This window comes from Doryrhamphus excisus, linkage group LG12 (genome assembly GCF_037039965.1).
Source record: "Doryrhamphus excisus strain RoL-2023G ecotype Guam linkage group LG12, RoL_Dexc_Guam_v1.1, whole genome shotgun sequence".
Classification (NCBI taxonomy): Eukaryota; Metazoa; Chordata; class Actinopteri; order Syngnathiformes; family Syngnathidae; genus Doryrhamphus; species Doryrhamphus excisus.
This window is the reverse complement of record NC_136368.1, coordinates 3,938,432-3,953,142: the sequence shown is the minus strand read 5'-3', so window position 1 is coordinate 3,953,142 and position 14,711 is coordinate 3,938,432. Positions and strand designations below refer to the sequence as shown.

General features: G+C 41.6%; 3 protein-coding genes across 3 annotated transcripts; all 3 read right to left on the bottom strand.

Moving 5' to 3' along the window:
- Positions 1-2,158: 2,158 nt before the first annotated feature.
- Positions 2,159-3,629, bottom strand: hoxd9a (homeobox D9a). Its single transcript, XM_058082414.2, is given in 3 exon segments — positions 2,159-2,802; positions 3,049-3,604; positions 3,606-3,629. Coding segments are annotated over 3 exon segments (825 nt in total). The 3' UTR covers positions 2,159-2,557.
- Positions 3,630-5,165: 1,536 nt separating this feature from the next.
- hoxd10a (homeobox D10a) lies at positions 5,166-8,736 on the bottom strand. The gene is made up of 2 exons (XM_058082394.2): positions 8,118-8,736; positions 5,166-5,917 (listed from the first exon to the last, which is right to left on the bottom strand). Exons 1-2 carry the CDS (start codon positions 8,734-8,736, stop codon positions 5,643-5,645), a joined length of 894 nt encoding a protein of 297 aa, XP_057938377.2. The 3' UTR covers positions 5,166-5,642.
- Positions 8,737-10,981: 2,245 nt separating this feature from the next.
- On the bottom strand, positions 10,982-13,930 carry hoxd11a (homeobox D11a). Its single transcript, XM_058082421.2, is given in 4 exon segments — positions 10,982-11,259; positions 13,194-13,764; positions 13,767-13,907; positions 13,910-13,930. Coding segments are annotated over 4 exon segments (969 nt in total). The 3' UTR covers positions 10,982-11,023.
- Positions 13,931-14,711: the final 781 nt, after the last annotated feature.

Here is a 14,711-nt window from a genome sequence, read left to right as displayed (position 1 = left end):
AAAGAACGTGGAGGTCCGACTTTGTGTTATTTCTCTCAGTCGGAAGCAGGCTTGGTTGTGTTGCCAAAATATGTTAGCTGCCACATTGTCAACATATTACTCACATGGTATAGGTCACCGGGAGTGGAGGATAAGTGGTTTATTCTCCACTGAACAACAAGCAACAGCACTTAACACTGCTAACATGCTCATGGATGTTGAAATGGAATGGGATTCACCAGGCTAAAGGCGACACCTGTAGGCTAGAGCGCTACAGGGCTAGCGCTTTAGAGCACTAGAGGCTAGCAAAGCTGCATCCGTGTTATTGTAACTGCTAATGGATGATGAAATGGAATGGGAGTCATGGTGTAGCTTTTAGCCTGGTCATCAGGCTAGTGCTAGAGGCTAGCGCTAGAGGCTAGCACTAGAGGCTAGAGCGCTAGAGGGTTAGTGCGAGAGGCTAGAGCGCTAGAGGGCTAGCGCTACCGCACGAGAGGCTAGCAAAGCTGCGTCCGTGTTGTTCTAACTGCTAATGGATAATGGAATGAAATGGGACTCATGGTGTAGCCTTAGCCTGATCATCAGGCTAGCGCTAGAGGCTAGTGCTAGAGGTTAGCGCTAATGGCTAGCAAATCCATGTCCGTGTTATTGTATGCTAATCGCATGACCCGAAAATGTAATTTCATGGAATAGGGACTCAATTTACTTACATTTTAAAAAAATTTAAGAAAATATTTCTAGTGCTTTTTTGTATTTTTTAAAATAAAGATATTTGATAATAACACCTATTAGCGATACCGTGAAATTGTCAAACAGCAATATTTTTGCCCAACAGCTGGGATAGGCTCCAGCATACCACTACAGAGAATAGGCCGTAATATAAACACACACATGCTTTAGCTTTCACTATAGGCAGGAAATACTAAAAAATATTATTTTTTTATATTTTAATTTTTTTATTTTTTGTATTTTTATTAATTAATATAATATATTATTCAATAACAATTTTAACATGTTAAATATGAAATGTACGTTTGATATTTCTTTAAAAAATTACATTTCCTGAAAAATTATTCTTATCGAACGATATTAAACAAGGAAATAAACAATATTTGATAGTTATCCTACAAATGTTTCAGCAGGTCAGCAACTTCCCCTCTTTATTCTTCCCCCTCACAAAAAACATATATTTGAGAGAGTGCTCATAAACACCATTTTTCAATTCACAATAATGATTATTATCATTATTGTCACTATATAGTATAAACGGTGTGTTGTCACTGTGTTCATTGGCTGTATTGCTCAGACCAAAAGACCCACAGCGCCCTCTAGCGCATCACAGCTACTCCTCCTGGTTCATAAATGCAACAGAAAGACTGTGAATGCAGCATATACACCAAAATAATAATAATAATAATAATAGTGTGTCCTGTCCTGCCACAACATACACACACATACACACACATGCAATCAAAGTAAAGTTTTGTTTCCCATCAGCGGGGAGTTGATGAATTCAGGTGGCCATTAAGATGTGGGGGTGATTTCCTGTGAAACAATCCATCGACCAGACACCCCCGTGTCCACATTTTGTTTGTCAGCAGGACGGGCAGAGAAGGGCCAAGAGAGGGAGAAAGATCTTTCAAAGGGCCGGTCTGTGTAATTACTGACAGCCAGGGCCAATAAAGTCATTTAGGCCAGACGTCTAGCCATCTCTATATGGCTTTATTTCTTCCTGCTCTAAAGCCATTACGCTCACAAGTTGGATCATCCTAAACACCCCCACTAAAGTTGCCACTGTATATGCTGTATAGCCCCCGGAAACCTTTTAATCCAGCTCCTTAGCAGCAAAAAACGAGGGATTAATTCACATGAATTCACTTTACTTTCAATATTTTATATTAATATTGTATGATTAGATACTATATCTTTTTTGGTGTGTTTTTCCACACTTACAATATGTAAAAAATACATATTTATTTAATGTTTGTGGCTTGGATTTTAAGTTTTTATTTTTTTTTAAAGACAATAGCAACAAACGTGCGTTTTAACGAAAAAAACAAATATGCATATAAATGAAATATATAGTATTTCATTACAATATCCTAATATTAAAATGTTTTTAATTAAAAGTATCAACGTATACTTTATTTTTGATTACAACAATTTAAACACAAGCAATAAAGATACTTTTAAAATACAAAAATAGACTATATTGTGTGTAATGCTATGTAATTTGGGACTCTAATTTAGAATTGATAGGAAATGATTTTATTGTGTTTTGTCACACACATACACAGTACACACCGTAAATGTGTGTTTGTGCTGAAATTGGGTCAGATGCAGCCTACATTCGTTGCGTATTCCACATTCCATAACAGGCAAAAACAAAAGTGGAAAGTTTTTACGCACAAATATATACACCAAATAAATGTTTTCCCTCTTTGCCACCATTGCAAAAATGGGGGGAAAGTCACTCTTTCTGAAAAGTCCTGATCCATTTTGTCTCAATATTACCATTAGGTGCCTAAAAAAATTCAATTGCCAAAAAAAAGAAAAAGTAGAGTAGTCCTTAGTGCACTCATAGCGGCTCCTTGCCGCCTCTCTCTCGGTTCAGCTTCTTCATTTTCATCCTACGGTTCTGGAACCAGATCTTGACTTGCCTCTCGCTCAGGCTCAGTATGCGGGCCACCTCGTATCGGCGGTCCCGGCTCAGGTACATGTTGTACAGGAACTCCTTCTCCAGCTCCAGAGTCTGATATTTGGTGTAGGGGCAACGCTTCTTCCTGCTGGAGCGCGCTTGGATCCAGTTGGCAGCGGGGTTGCCTGCACAGAACCAACAAGGCTGCAATCAGTGGGCACCTTGGATTCTCACTAGAACCGTAACAGAACCATATTTCCATAATCTCGCTGTGTCCGTGTGAGGGTCTATTTCAGGGGTGTTGGGAATCCTGTCAAACAGGGCGGGTTCTGTTCGTCTGTAGTGGACTCCAGGACACTTTTATGGGTTAGTAAAACATTCAGTTTTACGCAGTTGTAAATCAGCAGAGACTATTTGCATCAAGTACTTACTTGGGTCAACGTGTTTCTCCTCTTTGGGTTCGCTGTGGATGGAAAGCTCACTTCCACTCTGCGCCCTTTCTGGACCCTCGGAACCGCTCCGACACGACTGGACCCCGTCTGGGGGTCTAGCCTCCCGGCCTACTGGCTTGGTGCTGCTTTTCGGCGGGGAAGGAGCAGGCTTCGGGGCGCTGCACGACGGCGGACGTCGGCCGGGGGGGAACCCTGCGAAGGGAACGTGGTTGGGGACCGGGTCCATCCATGGGCGCACGCCGACGCATCTACTGTCCGACTGGTGCGCGTAAGAGTGGTAAATCCCCTGCGGGTGAACCGAGCGCCACGGCGGCGAGAAGACGGCGGTTTTCGGGGTGAAGCTGCAAGAGGAGAAGTCAGCGTGGCTCCCGGCGCCTGGCGGCCTTGTGGCCATGGTGTGTGGGGGCTGCATGAAGCGAGAGCCGTACACGTCCTCCGGTTCTGAGCCCACATAGCAGTTGGCCAGGGCGCCACTGGAAGACATTTTGGTTTTTGGATGCTCGCAGTTAAAATAAAACGAGGCGCACCGTAAGGGGAAGCTCCTCTCTATGAACAATCATAGTATTTTTCCTGGCCTGCATGGACTCGGATTGGTTCCATGGATCACGTGGTCATATTTACCAAATACTGACAGTAAATCAAGCCTACCCTTGTGCGCCCCCTGTTCTTTTTTTTCTCTTATTTGACTTTTTATTTCTCCAATAATCAAAACGTGATGGGAGGGGTTAGTAATTATAATTACACACACTCTCACCACAGAAACCACTCCCCCCCTTTTAAAATAAAGCTTTATAGACTTGAACCATCCTCGTAAAATAGATGTAATATATATTTTTAAATAACACACCCCATTTCTGTGCTATTGTTGCGCATATTTTCTGCTTTAGTTTCACTTTTTGTGAAATATTCACCGTAAGGAGCGTTCATAACAACCTCTTAATACATATATTTATGCGTCTCAATAAATGTTTTATGAGGTGTGTGTGTGATTATACATGCCACCTATAAAAAGCAAAGGCGTTGCCGTTTAAAATAACATTCATTTGTGCAAAAAAAAAAAAGTTGAGCAAAAGATAAATTAGTGTTATAGTATTTCTGACCCCCCTCCCCTCCTTTTAATAGTGCATACTCTTTAATGCTGGCAGTAAATCAAAAATAAAACACGCTTATTTGATTTAATGAGTGATTTTTTTTGTTTACTGTATTTTCAGTCATTATACAAAATCCTGCACAGTACTGTATATTCTGAATATTTCACAATAGCACACTTTTGCACAAATGAGACACTTTTTTTTTATTCCCCAATGAACACAAGTTGGATCATTTTATTGCAAGAGAGAGTACTTGCTACACACATGCAACATAACCACACAGGAAGTGTGTGTTGGGGACTTTTATAACACCGTATTACACCGACAGCAAACACTTTGACAACGAAACAAACGCACCCTCTGCAGCCCAAATATACACTCCACATTATTAGGTACATGACAATGACATCCAACACGTCAAATGATGATGCTTGTGTTTCTAATGTGTTGCTTATGGCAGTAAACTAGAGAATGCAGTAAAAGTACAAGTACAACAATAAACACATATAACAGTGTCAGTCAAAATGGAGCTTTTTCATACAAAAAAAAATTCAAAATTTTCCAGGGAGGGCCTCATACTGAACAGTGAAAAGATTCATGTTTTATTGTTGTTCATATTCATTGCAGTTAAATTTTTTCCTTTATTTTTATGATATTTTGACTTTATTATTATAATAATATAAGCTTAATTGAACTTTCTTTCTTACAATACAACTTATTTTTCACCTTTATGCTATTTTTTTCAACTATTATTATGACTTTTTGTCTTTATTCTTGTCATAATACTGTCCCTAAACCACGTGGTGTAAATGGCTCCGCCCACACGTTCGAATTTTGCTGCTTCACTCTACCAAAAATTATTTAACAAATCCTGCTGCTTCATGGTTGACCATTGTTACAAAAAAATTACATATTTCAACAAATTTGACAATTTCTTGCCCAAATTAAGCATTTTCAAGCATAAAAATTGCAAAAATAATTAAAATACAAATTGAAGGCATTCATGACACCTATTCAAAGACATTGGTGATATGTAGTATTCCACTCTTACTGTAATGCCGGGTGAGACACACAAGCACCAAACGTGATTGTCGAAACAACAGGCTTTTATTGCAGGTTTGAATGATCTCACAACAGGCTCAATAATCCCTGACACTAGCGAGTCCCTATGTTGGCTAATAGGAGTGTAAAGGTGACTATAGGGGTGTTATTTAATCTCCAGAGGGCTCTAATAATGTTAAAAAACATATTTTACAAAGTTGCAACCGTGGTTTTAGGTGCTGTAACTGAAAGAATTAAATTTTCACTCATCACAGGCATGATAAACGAGGGATGACCTTATTAGATGTCACTGGGTCAGGTACCTAATAAAGTGGTCGATGAGTGTCCAATAATTTAAGAAGAATACGTACGACAACAACACCAATCCACGTAAAAACAATGTCCAACGCCACACAAATGCACCAAGATGATGAAGGTCGTTCAGGAGAAAGTCAGATTGCAGTTCAGGTCCCGCACTCGACATTCCCGACTCATTTTCTTCAGCTTCATCCTTCGGTTCTGGAACCAGATTTTGACCTGTCTGTCGCTCAGGTTGACGCTCCTGCTGATTTCCAGGCGGCGCTCGCGGGTCAGGTACATGTTGAAGAGGAACTCCTTCTCTAGCTCCAAGGTCTGGTGCTTGGTGTAAGGACACCGCTTCTTCCTGCCGCTTTTGGCCGTCAACCAGCTGCCGCTGGGGGCGTCAGTCTTGTTCTCTGCAGGGGGCGGTGGGTGGAACCAAGGACATGTTGGCTTTTAGAGGTGATATGGCCAGTATATTTAGCATGCAAAGCAATTTAAGTCCTTTAGGGTATCCACTATAGGGTTACTTCTTCTATTGGTTCACAATTCAGCACTTTTTTATGCAGAAGTTGGTAATAATTTAAAAGCTCAATACATCTTTATGTCCAATCATTGATTTTTTTTTTTTTACAAAGACCAATATGCCAATATTGTACAACTCTCAATTTCGGATATTGATCCCGATGTGTGTAACATGACATATCTCACATGTATTTTCTTGATGTCCGTTTTTATGATGGGAAAAATATCCGATACTGTTATGAACCAAAATCTAATTAATATGCTGAAATCGGGCTGATAATGCATAATTAACCGACATCCTGAGTCTTCATGCTTCACCTATAATGTTTTTTTCATCTTGCCTTGAGATTTCCCACTTTGATTGCGGTCCTTGAATGCATCATATGTGTGCTGAGAGATGTAAAAGTGTGGCTAAAGGCCTGCTAGCATGATGACCAAGCTAAAGGCTACACCGTGACTCCCATTCCATCCCATCATTCATTTGTAGTGAGTCGATATATACATGCTATACTATATACATATGGGTGTGGCATACTTTGGGCTTAAACTTTGATTTTGTCTTGAGTGAACCAAGGCAATTGAAGAGAGAAGGGGAGGGTTCAACATCAACGTCAAGCTATCAGGGTTTAGAAGCTGTATGTCAAAAATAGACGTTTTTATGGGCGTATCAATGACTCACTATTGGCCGGTGGCTTTGGTAGGATTTACTGTACTTAGTAATATTTTCCAGGGACAAAAAGGGCACAAATAGGTTCTCCGACTCTTACCACCCTGTAGTCACAATCCGTAAGACCGTCTTGTTGTACGCACAGTGAGTGAATACACCAGTCGGAGGTCATTTCTGGCCTGTACCTGTACCGTGACCACCTGACAAACATATTTATGTCTGAAATAATGTAAAAACATGACTATTTTGGACTTTGACGTCACTATTTGGACCAAAAAACATAAGCATGCACATTTGGGCCACCTTTTCACACAATTCTTGACTAGCCTATATTTACGTAGAATATATTTTTGTACTCAAACGTACATAAAGGTCACTTTGTAGACTTGCTCCCCAACGGCGTTTCAAGCTACACGCCTAAATTCAACTTTAATTTTCATTATTCTCAATGTCTTATATCTATACCAAAAGTATTCACTTGTAGCGGCTAGTTATGTCGAAAAAAAAAAGTGTATTTGATAATGTTGCTTCGCGTCATGAACTCCATTAAGAAAATGCGTGTTTTCTACACGCCTGCTTGTTAAATTATTATTACATAACAAAATGGAAAATGTGTCCATTGCTGGAAGCTTTTCAATATGTTGCCTTGACTTCGGCTGTCTTGTCTTTTGCATAATACTTTTCAATTCTTGTATATTGATATCATTTGATAGCAAATGCTAACTGGATGTAATGAAGGCTCTGTAGCTATTTTCACTGGAGGTACTCAGGTTATGTACACAACTATTGAGGAAATATGTATTTATCATATCAACTACTGTAAACTTTAAAAATGTAAAATAATAATCATGAATATTTACAATGATGTTTCAAAGTTTACTGGTTAGATTTTGTTCAATGTTTTACAGAAAGTTGTCGCACCCAGATATATATTTATAATGTACACAAAAATGATTAAAAAAAATAAATGTACGCGTATATATTATTTTCTTTATTCATCTTAAGTGGTAGATCTTTTTAAAAGTAGATCACAGGCTGAAATAGTGTATACTATATAACTGATATCACCCACAATGTAAAATATACATAAAATATTTGGATACTGTATAACAGTAGTACACTTCAAGTACCTTGTGGACTCATTCTGCCACAATTATAGTAACTTCATCCAAAATAGTGTTTAAAAAAATGAGAATTTTTGTCACGTTTTTGCAGGGATTGATGTTATTCTACTAAAGATAATCAAAAGCAGCAAAGAACCGAGTTTTCCGTGTACTGCAAACGTGTGCGCGCCCACCGTGCATGCATGCATGCATGATAAGAATAAAAGCGCGCGCCTAGAAAGCCTCTCATTAAACATTACGACTGCTGAGGCTTGTTTGTCTTTTATTCCCCGCGTTTACGACACTGGAGGCCAAACCCACCTTTCCCATCCCGGGGCACCAGCACATCGGGGCTGCACTCTGCGGCTTCCACGACGCACTTCTCCTCCTCTTCTTCGTCCTCCTCCTCCTCCTCCTCCTCCTCCACGGATGCGCAAGGATCCGGGTCCTGGCTTGTGGGCTGAGGCTGCGGCGTGATCAGAACCGGGCTGCGATCCGGGTAGTTCTCCTCCTGTCTACCGTTGCAGTACTGCTGGCTCAATCTGAAGTATCCCGGGACTGGAATCTCTGGGATTCGGTTCTGTTCGGACACAAGGGACGGGTATGCGTGGACGACTTCCTGCGGGCTTTTTTGCACTCTTTTCTCCGGGAACATGCAGCAGTTTCCCTCCTCTTTGATGCCCTGTGCGTATGTACAGTTCGGACTGGGCGTCTCGGCCCAGTTATCAATTTGAGCGATATACGAGTGCGCACTTTGGTGGTTCAAGTCCCGTCTTTTGGCGAAAGAAGGCACGAGTCCACAGGTTTGCATTCCGTAGCTTCCCGTGTCACACGCGGGGGACATGTGCATGTTGGCGCCAAAAGTCTCCGTCCTGTACGCGCCAATCAACGCGTCCACAAGGAATGGGTTTGCAGCAGGAGAGCTATTGGAGAAGGACATTTTTGGGGGCGAGTCGGGCGTCCTTTGTAAGCAGACATGTCTCTGCTCTGACTCAGGATGCGTGCCGACCACATGACAAGCCCACCAATGAGCTTTGAAAGTGGCCTTGAGACGCAGCCTCCTCGCGCCTGTGCGCAGGCTCCGTACTGCTTTGGCAAGGCGCAGTCTGCAGCGACACCTAGAACCAGGACTTGAAATTGGTGGATAGCCTTGGCGGGAGGGGGGATCGAGGAGGGGGGGGGGGTGCATGCAAGCGTGCATGCATGCTGCAAAGAAACACTGTGTTACAAAGTCGTTCTACAACACAAAATACGTCACATGTCACCTCATTTGCTGTCAAATACTCCATATACTCCAATAATGTGTGTGTGTGTGCGTGTGTGTGTAGTCGTCTAAGTGCGTCAATATGTGCGTGTGCGTCAAACAATGCCACCTCTTTTCTAACACAAACTCTGATATTTCTATTCACCTCGACCTAGCGTGCAAATCCAGCAAGAAATAATGGTGTGTTTTGTGTGTGCATCATGTTTGCCGGTCCAATGGGGGAATCGAACCCAAGCTGATGAGTTGGTGGGATTTAACGGGCTTTTTTCACCAATTCGGCCTTGCATTTGACACCACAACATGAATTCTGTTTGACTATTACTTAATTAATTGTGCTGAAAAAGACGCTGTTAGACGTTTTAAATGTACTATCGCATGTATTGTCAATATCAAATTGCAGAATGCTAAACATATATTATTTATGTATTAATAAATATTTTCCTGTTTTTTGAATAACATCATCTATTATGTGGAAATGTGATTATTTGGTTCTTTATTTTCTGCAAATGTGTACAAAAAGAGCAAATAAAAACACACTGTTGAATTTTTTTTTCCCCTCTGTGCTGCAAATCCATTTAAGAAAATGCAACAGAATGATACAATTGTGGTGGTATTTAATGTATCATTATTATTATTATTGTAATTTGAACGTGTGATTTTAACGTGTATTTAAAAATACATTTTCTCACTACATAATTTAAAAAAAACGCTGTGATGCACTGAAATGACTTTATTCATGCGTCACCAACAATTCATACACATCGAATATGTACACACGTCTCAACGACAAAGCATAAAAAAATAATACATGTGAGAATAATTGACTTTTATCATACTGGAGCCACTTTGTAATATGTTTGAGAGCAAAAATACGACAGGAAAAAAAAAGACGAGAACTCGGCGTGTATGTTACACATTTACAACGTGACGTTTAAATGAGAGGATTTATATAAGTAATCCTCTCTAAATCCCAGCATTTTGTCATAGTACCCGAAGGAAGAAAGTCGACGTTTTGTGCGTTGGAGGTATTAAAAAAAACACACAATGAATACAAACTGAGAATATCGCTTAGAGGATACAATCATTGCATTTTGTTACCTTTAAACATTAAATATAATTTCAAAAAGAAGAATAAAGGAGGTTAAAATGAAGCAGTTGGTCCATTTAAAAGGTAAAAAAGCCAATCCAAAGCCAACATGTTGAAACAAAGAGACGACGAAGCTTTTTCACTAAGCAATGACAAGACTGCCCTCCTGTGGACACTAAGGGGATTACATCACAGTCACTGACATGGATTCCCTGCTGGACTTTGATTGCAGCACAGTTAAACGCTTCATGAAACGTGTTATTTAACATCCAGTCTTTCCTGACAAATAATGGGCGCTGAAAAAAAACAGACAATTCGACTCACTTCCGCCTTGGTCCTGGGTATAGTCTCTCTTTTAAGAGGTGGAATAAGATGTCTCCAACGGGGACCAGAACGAGACAGGAAAGAGGATCTTGTGGTCCCGCATTGGGGAAGGGGTGTGGAGTTGGACACCAAAGTCCAATAGCCCCTTATTTAGACCTTTACAGCCGCTTTTATTATTCTGTCTAGACGGTTCAAGGTTTAGTAAACAATCCAGTGTTTGAAAGAAGCGGAAATAAAGGCCATGATGGCCACATTTCTCCTGAGGCAAAGCTGCAAGAAAGTGTCCAAAATGTTCCCTGGAAGCTTTTTTTTTTTGTTTTTGTTTTCACGGGACACTTATTTTATTTCACACCACATGGCATGCATCTTTTAAATGCACATACACAGGAATAAATAATGCTGGCTAAAATAGTTCCTGATAAGAGTACATGAGAAGAAAGGAATAAATAAATGCATTATAGACATTTCAAATACATATAACTCACATATACCGTAGTAAGTAGAGGGGGCAGTCTTTGGTGTGTGTGTGTGTGTGTGTGTGTGTGTTGTGTATCAGAACAAAGGGTTGCCAGTAAAATATTGTAAGCGATCGCGGTTGAGCTTCTTCTCCTTCATTCTTCTGTTCTGGAACCAAATCTTCACCTGACGGTCCGACAGGTTGAGCATCCTGGAGAGCTGCAGGCGTTTCTCCTTGTTGATGTAGACGTTGAAGAAAAACTCTCGTTCAAGTTCTCGGATCTGGTACTTGGAGTACGGACACCTCTTCTTTCTGGACTTGGTGGATAAGGCTGCAGAAAAAACACCAGAGGGAGATTAGACATCTATATCTCCATCATGGAAACCCGAAATTGACTTTTTTGTTTGTGTTTTTTTTTTGCCCAAGAAGCGCCATCTTTTCTCTTCATAAGACACGTGCACACTCATGTAACCATTGCCAGCAAGCTATACAGAAAATATATTTTTAAATATATTGTATATTTCATGCAAATAATAACAAAGATAAAATTACAAATAAATATAATTCTAATAAATATATTTTTCTAAATTTATTTTTTTTATTACATTATTTTTATATTATTATTTTGAATTTATTGTATGTATTTTTGTTGGGGGAAATAAGCAATGTCACAGGTAACAGGCAAACCAAGTCAAGTTTTTTTTTTTGTGGAGAAATGTATTTAAATACTTTGATTTTTGCAGGGATAAAGGTGCTTTTACGTCTCACGACTTCGATTGTAATTTCACAGCGTTCGACTGACCCAATTTGAGCTGTTTGATGATGATATTTAAAGGGGTAAATTGTAAGAAAAAGCGTATTCATTTTTTGCCCCGCTTTGACGTCATGTGACGCAGTTGCCTGACCCAAATAAGCAGCTCAACAATACTATATCCTATCCCTTGGACAGAAATACACACAAGTCATTGCACTCAAACCTTTCTTTTTACGCAAGGGACAGCTTTGTGCGGATATACACACTTGTCATGACCAAAAGGTGCTCTTAAATGAAGCTGTTCATCCCAAGAGTGACACTGCAGGGGTGTAGTATCTCTTTGACATTTTTTCTTCCCGGGTTTGTCACTAAAATTGCACAATTTCTCACTTATTTTACCACACAGTCAGTGCAAATGTGCAACACAGGCGAAATTACGCAGTCCTGCATCCATTCAGTGCAAGTGTGTTATTTCCACCCCTTAGATTGTCACTAAATTGCATTTATTTTGCATACATTTAATGAAAATGGAGCAAATGCGCACTATATTTGAAAAGCATCTTTTGCACAGTCACCAAACAAGAACTAAATTAGCAGTACAAACAAAACATCTCAGTATATCTCAAAATGACACCACAGTAGTCATAAATGTATTTGTTTCTCTATCCTGTTTGACATTTCCTTCCTCGGGAAGGTGATATTGTCACTAAATTGCACTTTTTTTGGCACGTACTTTTGGAAAGTACTGCACTTATTCCAGTCAGTGCAAGCGTGTAACGTGAATGAAATAATGCAACTAAATACATACAGTATATTTTCTGCAGTCCTGCATTCAAATACAATGCAAGGGTGGCGTTTAACTTCCTCAGATTGTCGCTAAGTTGCACTTAGTTGGCTCAAAGTTCATTAAAAATGGAGCAAATGTGCGTTGAAAATGAAAAGTGTTGTTTTGCATTTTGACTATAAAGCACTTAAATAAAGCTGATCTATAGTCCTTGCTGTCAATACGGTGTAAGAGGGATACTGCACAGTCCTAAGTTGGACTTTTCCATCCTCGGTATTCTCACTTAAGTGCACTTAGTATGCACACACTTAACTAACATGGACAAAATATGCATTCCGTTTGACAATTATTGTTTGCACAGTCACCAAAATGCATTAATTTTACGCAGGGTCAATGCAAACATGAAATAATGCACTTAAAAACGCTGAATGCAATTGAAAATGAAACTAAACTGCGCTTATTTTGCACAAACTTGTGTGTTTGATCCCTCTAACACGGTCGTAGGATCAGTACAAAGATGAAATAATGAAGCTTTTCCGTCTCCCAGGCTGTTCTGAGAGCTGCACGTGAAGACGCCGCCATTGTAAATAGCTTTACAGCCGTAAAGAACATCTTATTGGGATATAAAACGCGTTTGCATGCTTATAAACGAGCGTGCGCGGCCACGGCGAAGATCACGCCATTGTCCACGACGGACAGGACCAATAAAGGACCGCAGGGGACCCACTCTGCTGGTTGCTCTTGTCGCCGCAGTTGGAGGACGAGTCCTCGTCCACGCTGGCCGCAGCGTCCCCGCCTTGCTCCTCCACTTTGGGGTCGCCGTGGCTCTTTTGTCGGGGCTGCTCCGCGCCGCCTTTGTCCGGGTTGGAGCCGTCGAAGAACTGGTCGAAGCCCTGCGGCAGGACGCCGTTACGGCCGACGTTGGTGAAGAGGTTGCAAGGCGAGCCGGTGCCGGCGTGGGGGGCGCCGTACAGGGGCTCGTTCTTGAAGGAAGACTGGATCAGATCCCGGTGCATGATCTCCTCGGAGGCGTAGTAGGACGCGTAGTTGCCTCGGTAGTGCCATTTGCTGGGGTGCTCCAGTCCGTAGTCCCTGAAGGAGACCTCCCGCACAGGTTGTCCGATGTTGGCCGAGTAGGGGAAATTCACCTGGCAGGAGGTGCTTTGCGGCAAAAAGGAGGAGACGGAGGTGAAATCAGGCGTGGAGACGTAGTAGGTGCAGCTGGGCAGGTACATATTGGACGCGCGTTCGTCGTAGTCCGTCATGGCTGCTCCCGGTTCCTCCTTGCCGCCGCGCAGGACCAGGAGAGGCTTTGGCGGCTCCACGGTGTTAAACTTGGCCCATCTGGCGCAGCCGAGACGCGCGCAAAGGGGAGGAAAAATCGCACGCGGGCTCGCTATACATCTTGATCGATTCTTGAGGTAATTGTGTCATGTGATCCCCGGCCGAGAAATTACCATACATCAATATCAGTCATTAAAAAAAGTGTGGGTAGAAACTCATGTGAGGCCGTGAGAGAGCCTCCATTGGCTCCCGGGATGCTGGGAACTCCTCTCGCGCGCCATCACGCCCGAGGAGGGAGGAAGAGGAAGACTCTGGAAGATTTCAATGGAATCTCACTCACTGAGGAGTGACACATGACAGCGGCCATCATTTGTGAACCGCAATCCTGGTTTCTAAACCCCCCCACCCCCCACCCCACCTCCACCCCTCGCTACCCCACCCCACCCAGGCATGGAAAGCATTGACGTTGACCTCCAGCCTTATTAATGAAGGGCGAATACGGAGGAGAAGAAGAAATACATTCCCAGCCAAGGCCACATGCGCGTCCATGTTAAAATACAAGCCAGCACAAAGAGTCACGTGGTGTGATTACCCATTTGAAGCCTCATTGCGTGGCCCCAATGTGCGCACGATGGTGCTTGGCGCAGTTAAAGGCGCATAAACAAACGTATGATGGCTTGTAATTGCACATTCTTTATTGTCTGCCGCGCAATCAAACACACCCTGCCCCCCCACCCCCACCCCACTCACCCGAGTGCAATGACAGAAGGAATTTAAAAGAAACATGTTTTTTTTTTGGAGATTAGTTAAATGCATGCAGGCAATATAGTCTGCTATAAAGTAAGATACAATCAAATAAACAAAACCTCTTAACTTTTTCTTGCACTGTTGTTAAGTGGATCTTGGATTCTCTTTGAAGGCCACGCAGGCACACAACAACGTGGTGTGCATCATGGCCACC

What these genes read in the sequence shown, in the direction of transcription:
- hoxd10a (XM_058082394.2), bottom strand. Translation starts at nt 8,736, where the DNA reads ATGTCCTTCTCCAATAGCTCTCCTGCTGCAAACCCATTCCTTGTGGAC. An exon ending in GGTGCCCCGGGATGGGAAAG is followed by an intron (nt 5,918 to 8,117) that starts GTGGGTTTGGCC and finishes CGCCCCCTGCAG; the next exon opens with AGAACAAGACTGACGCCCCC.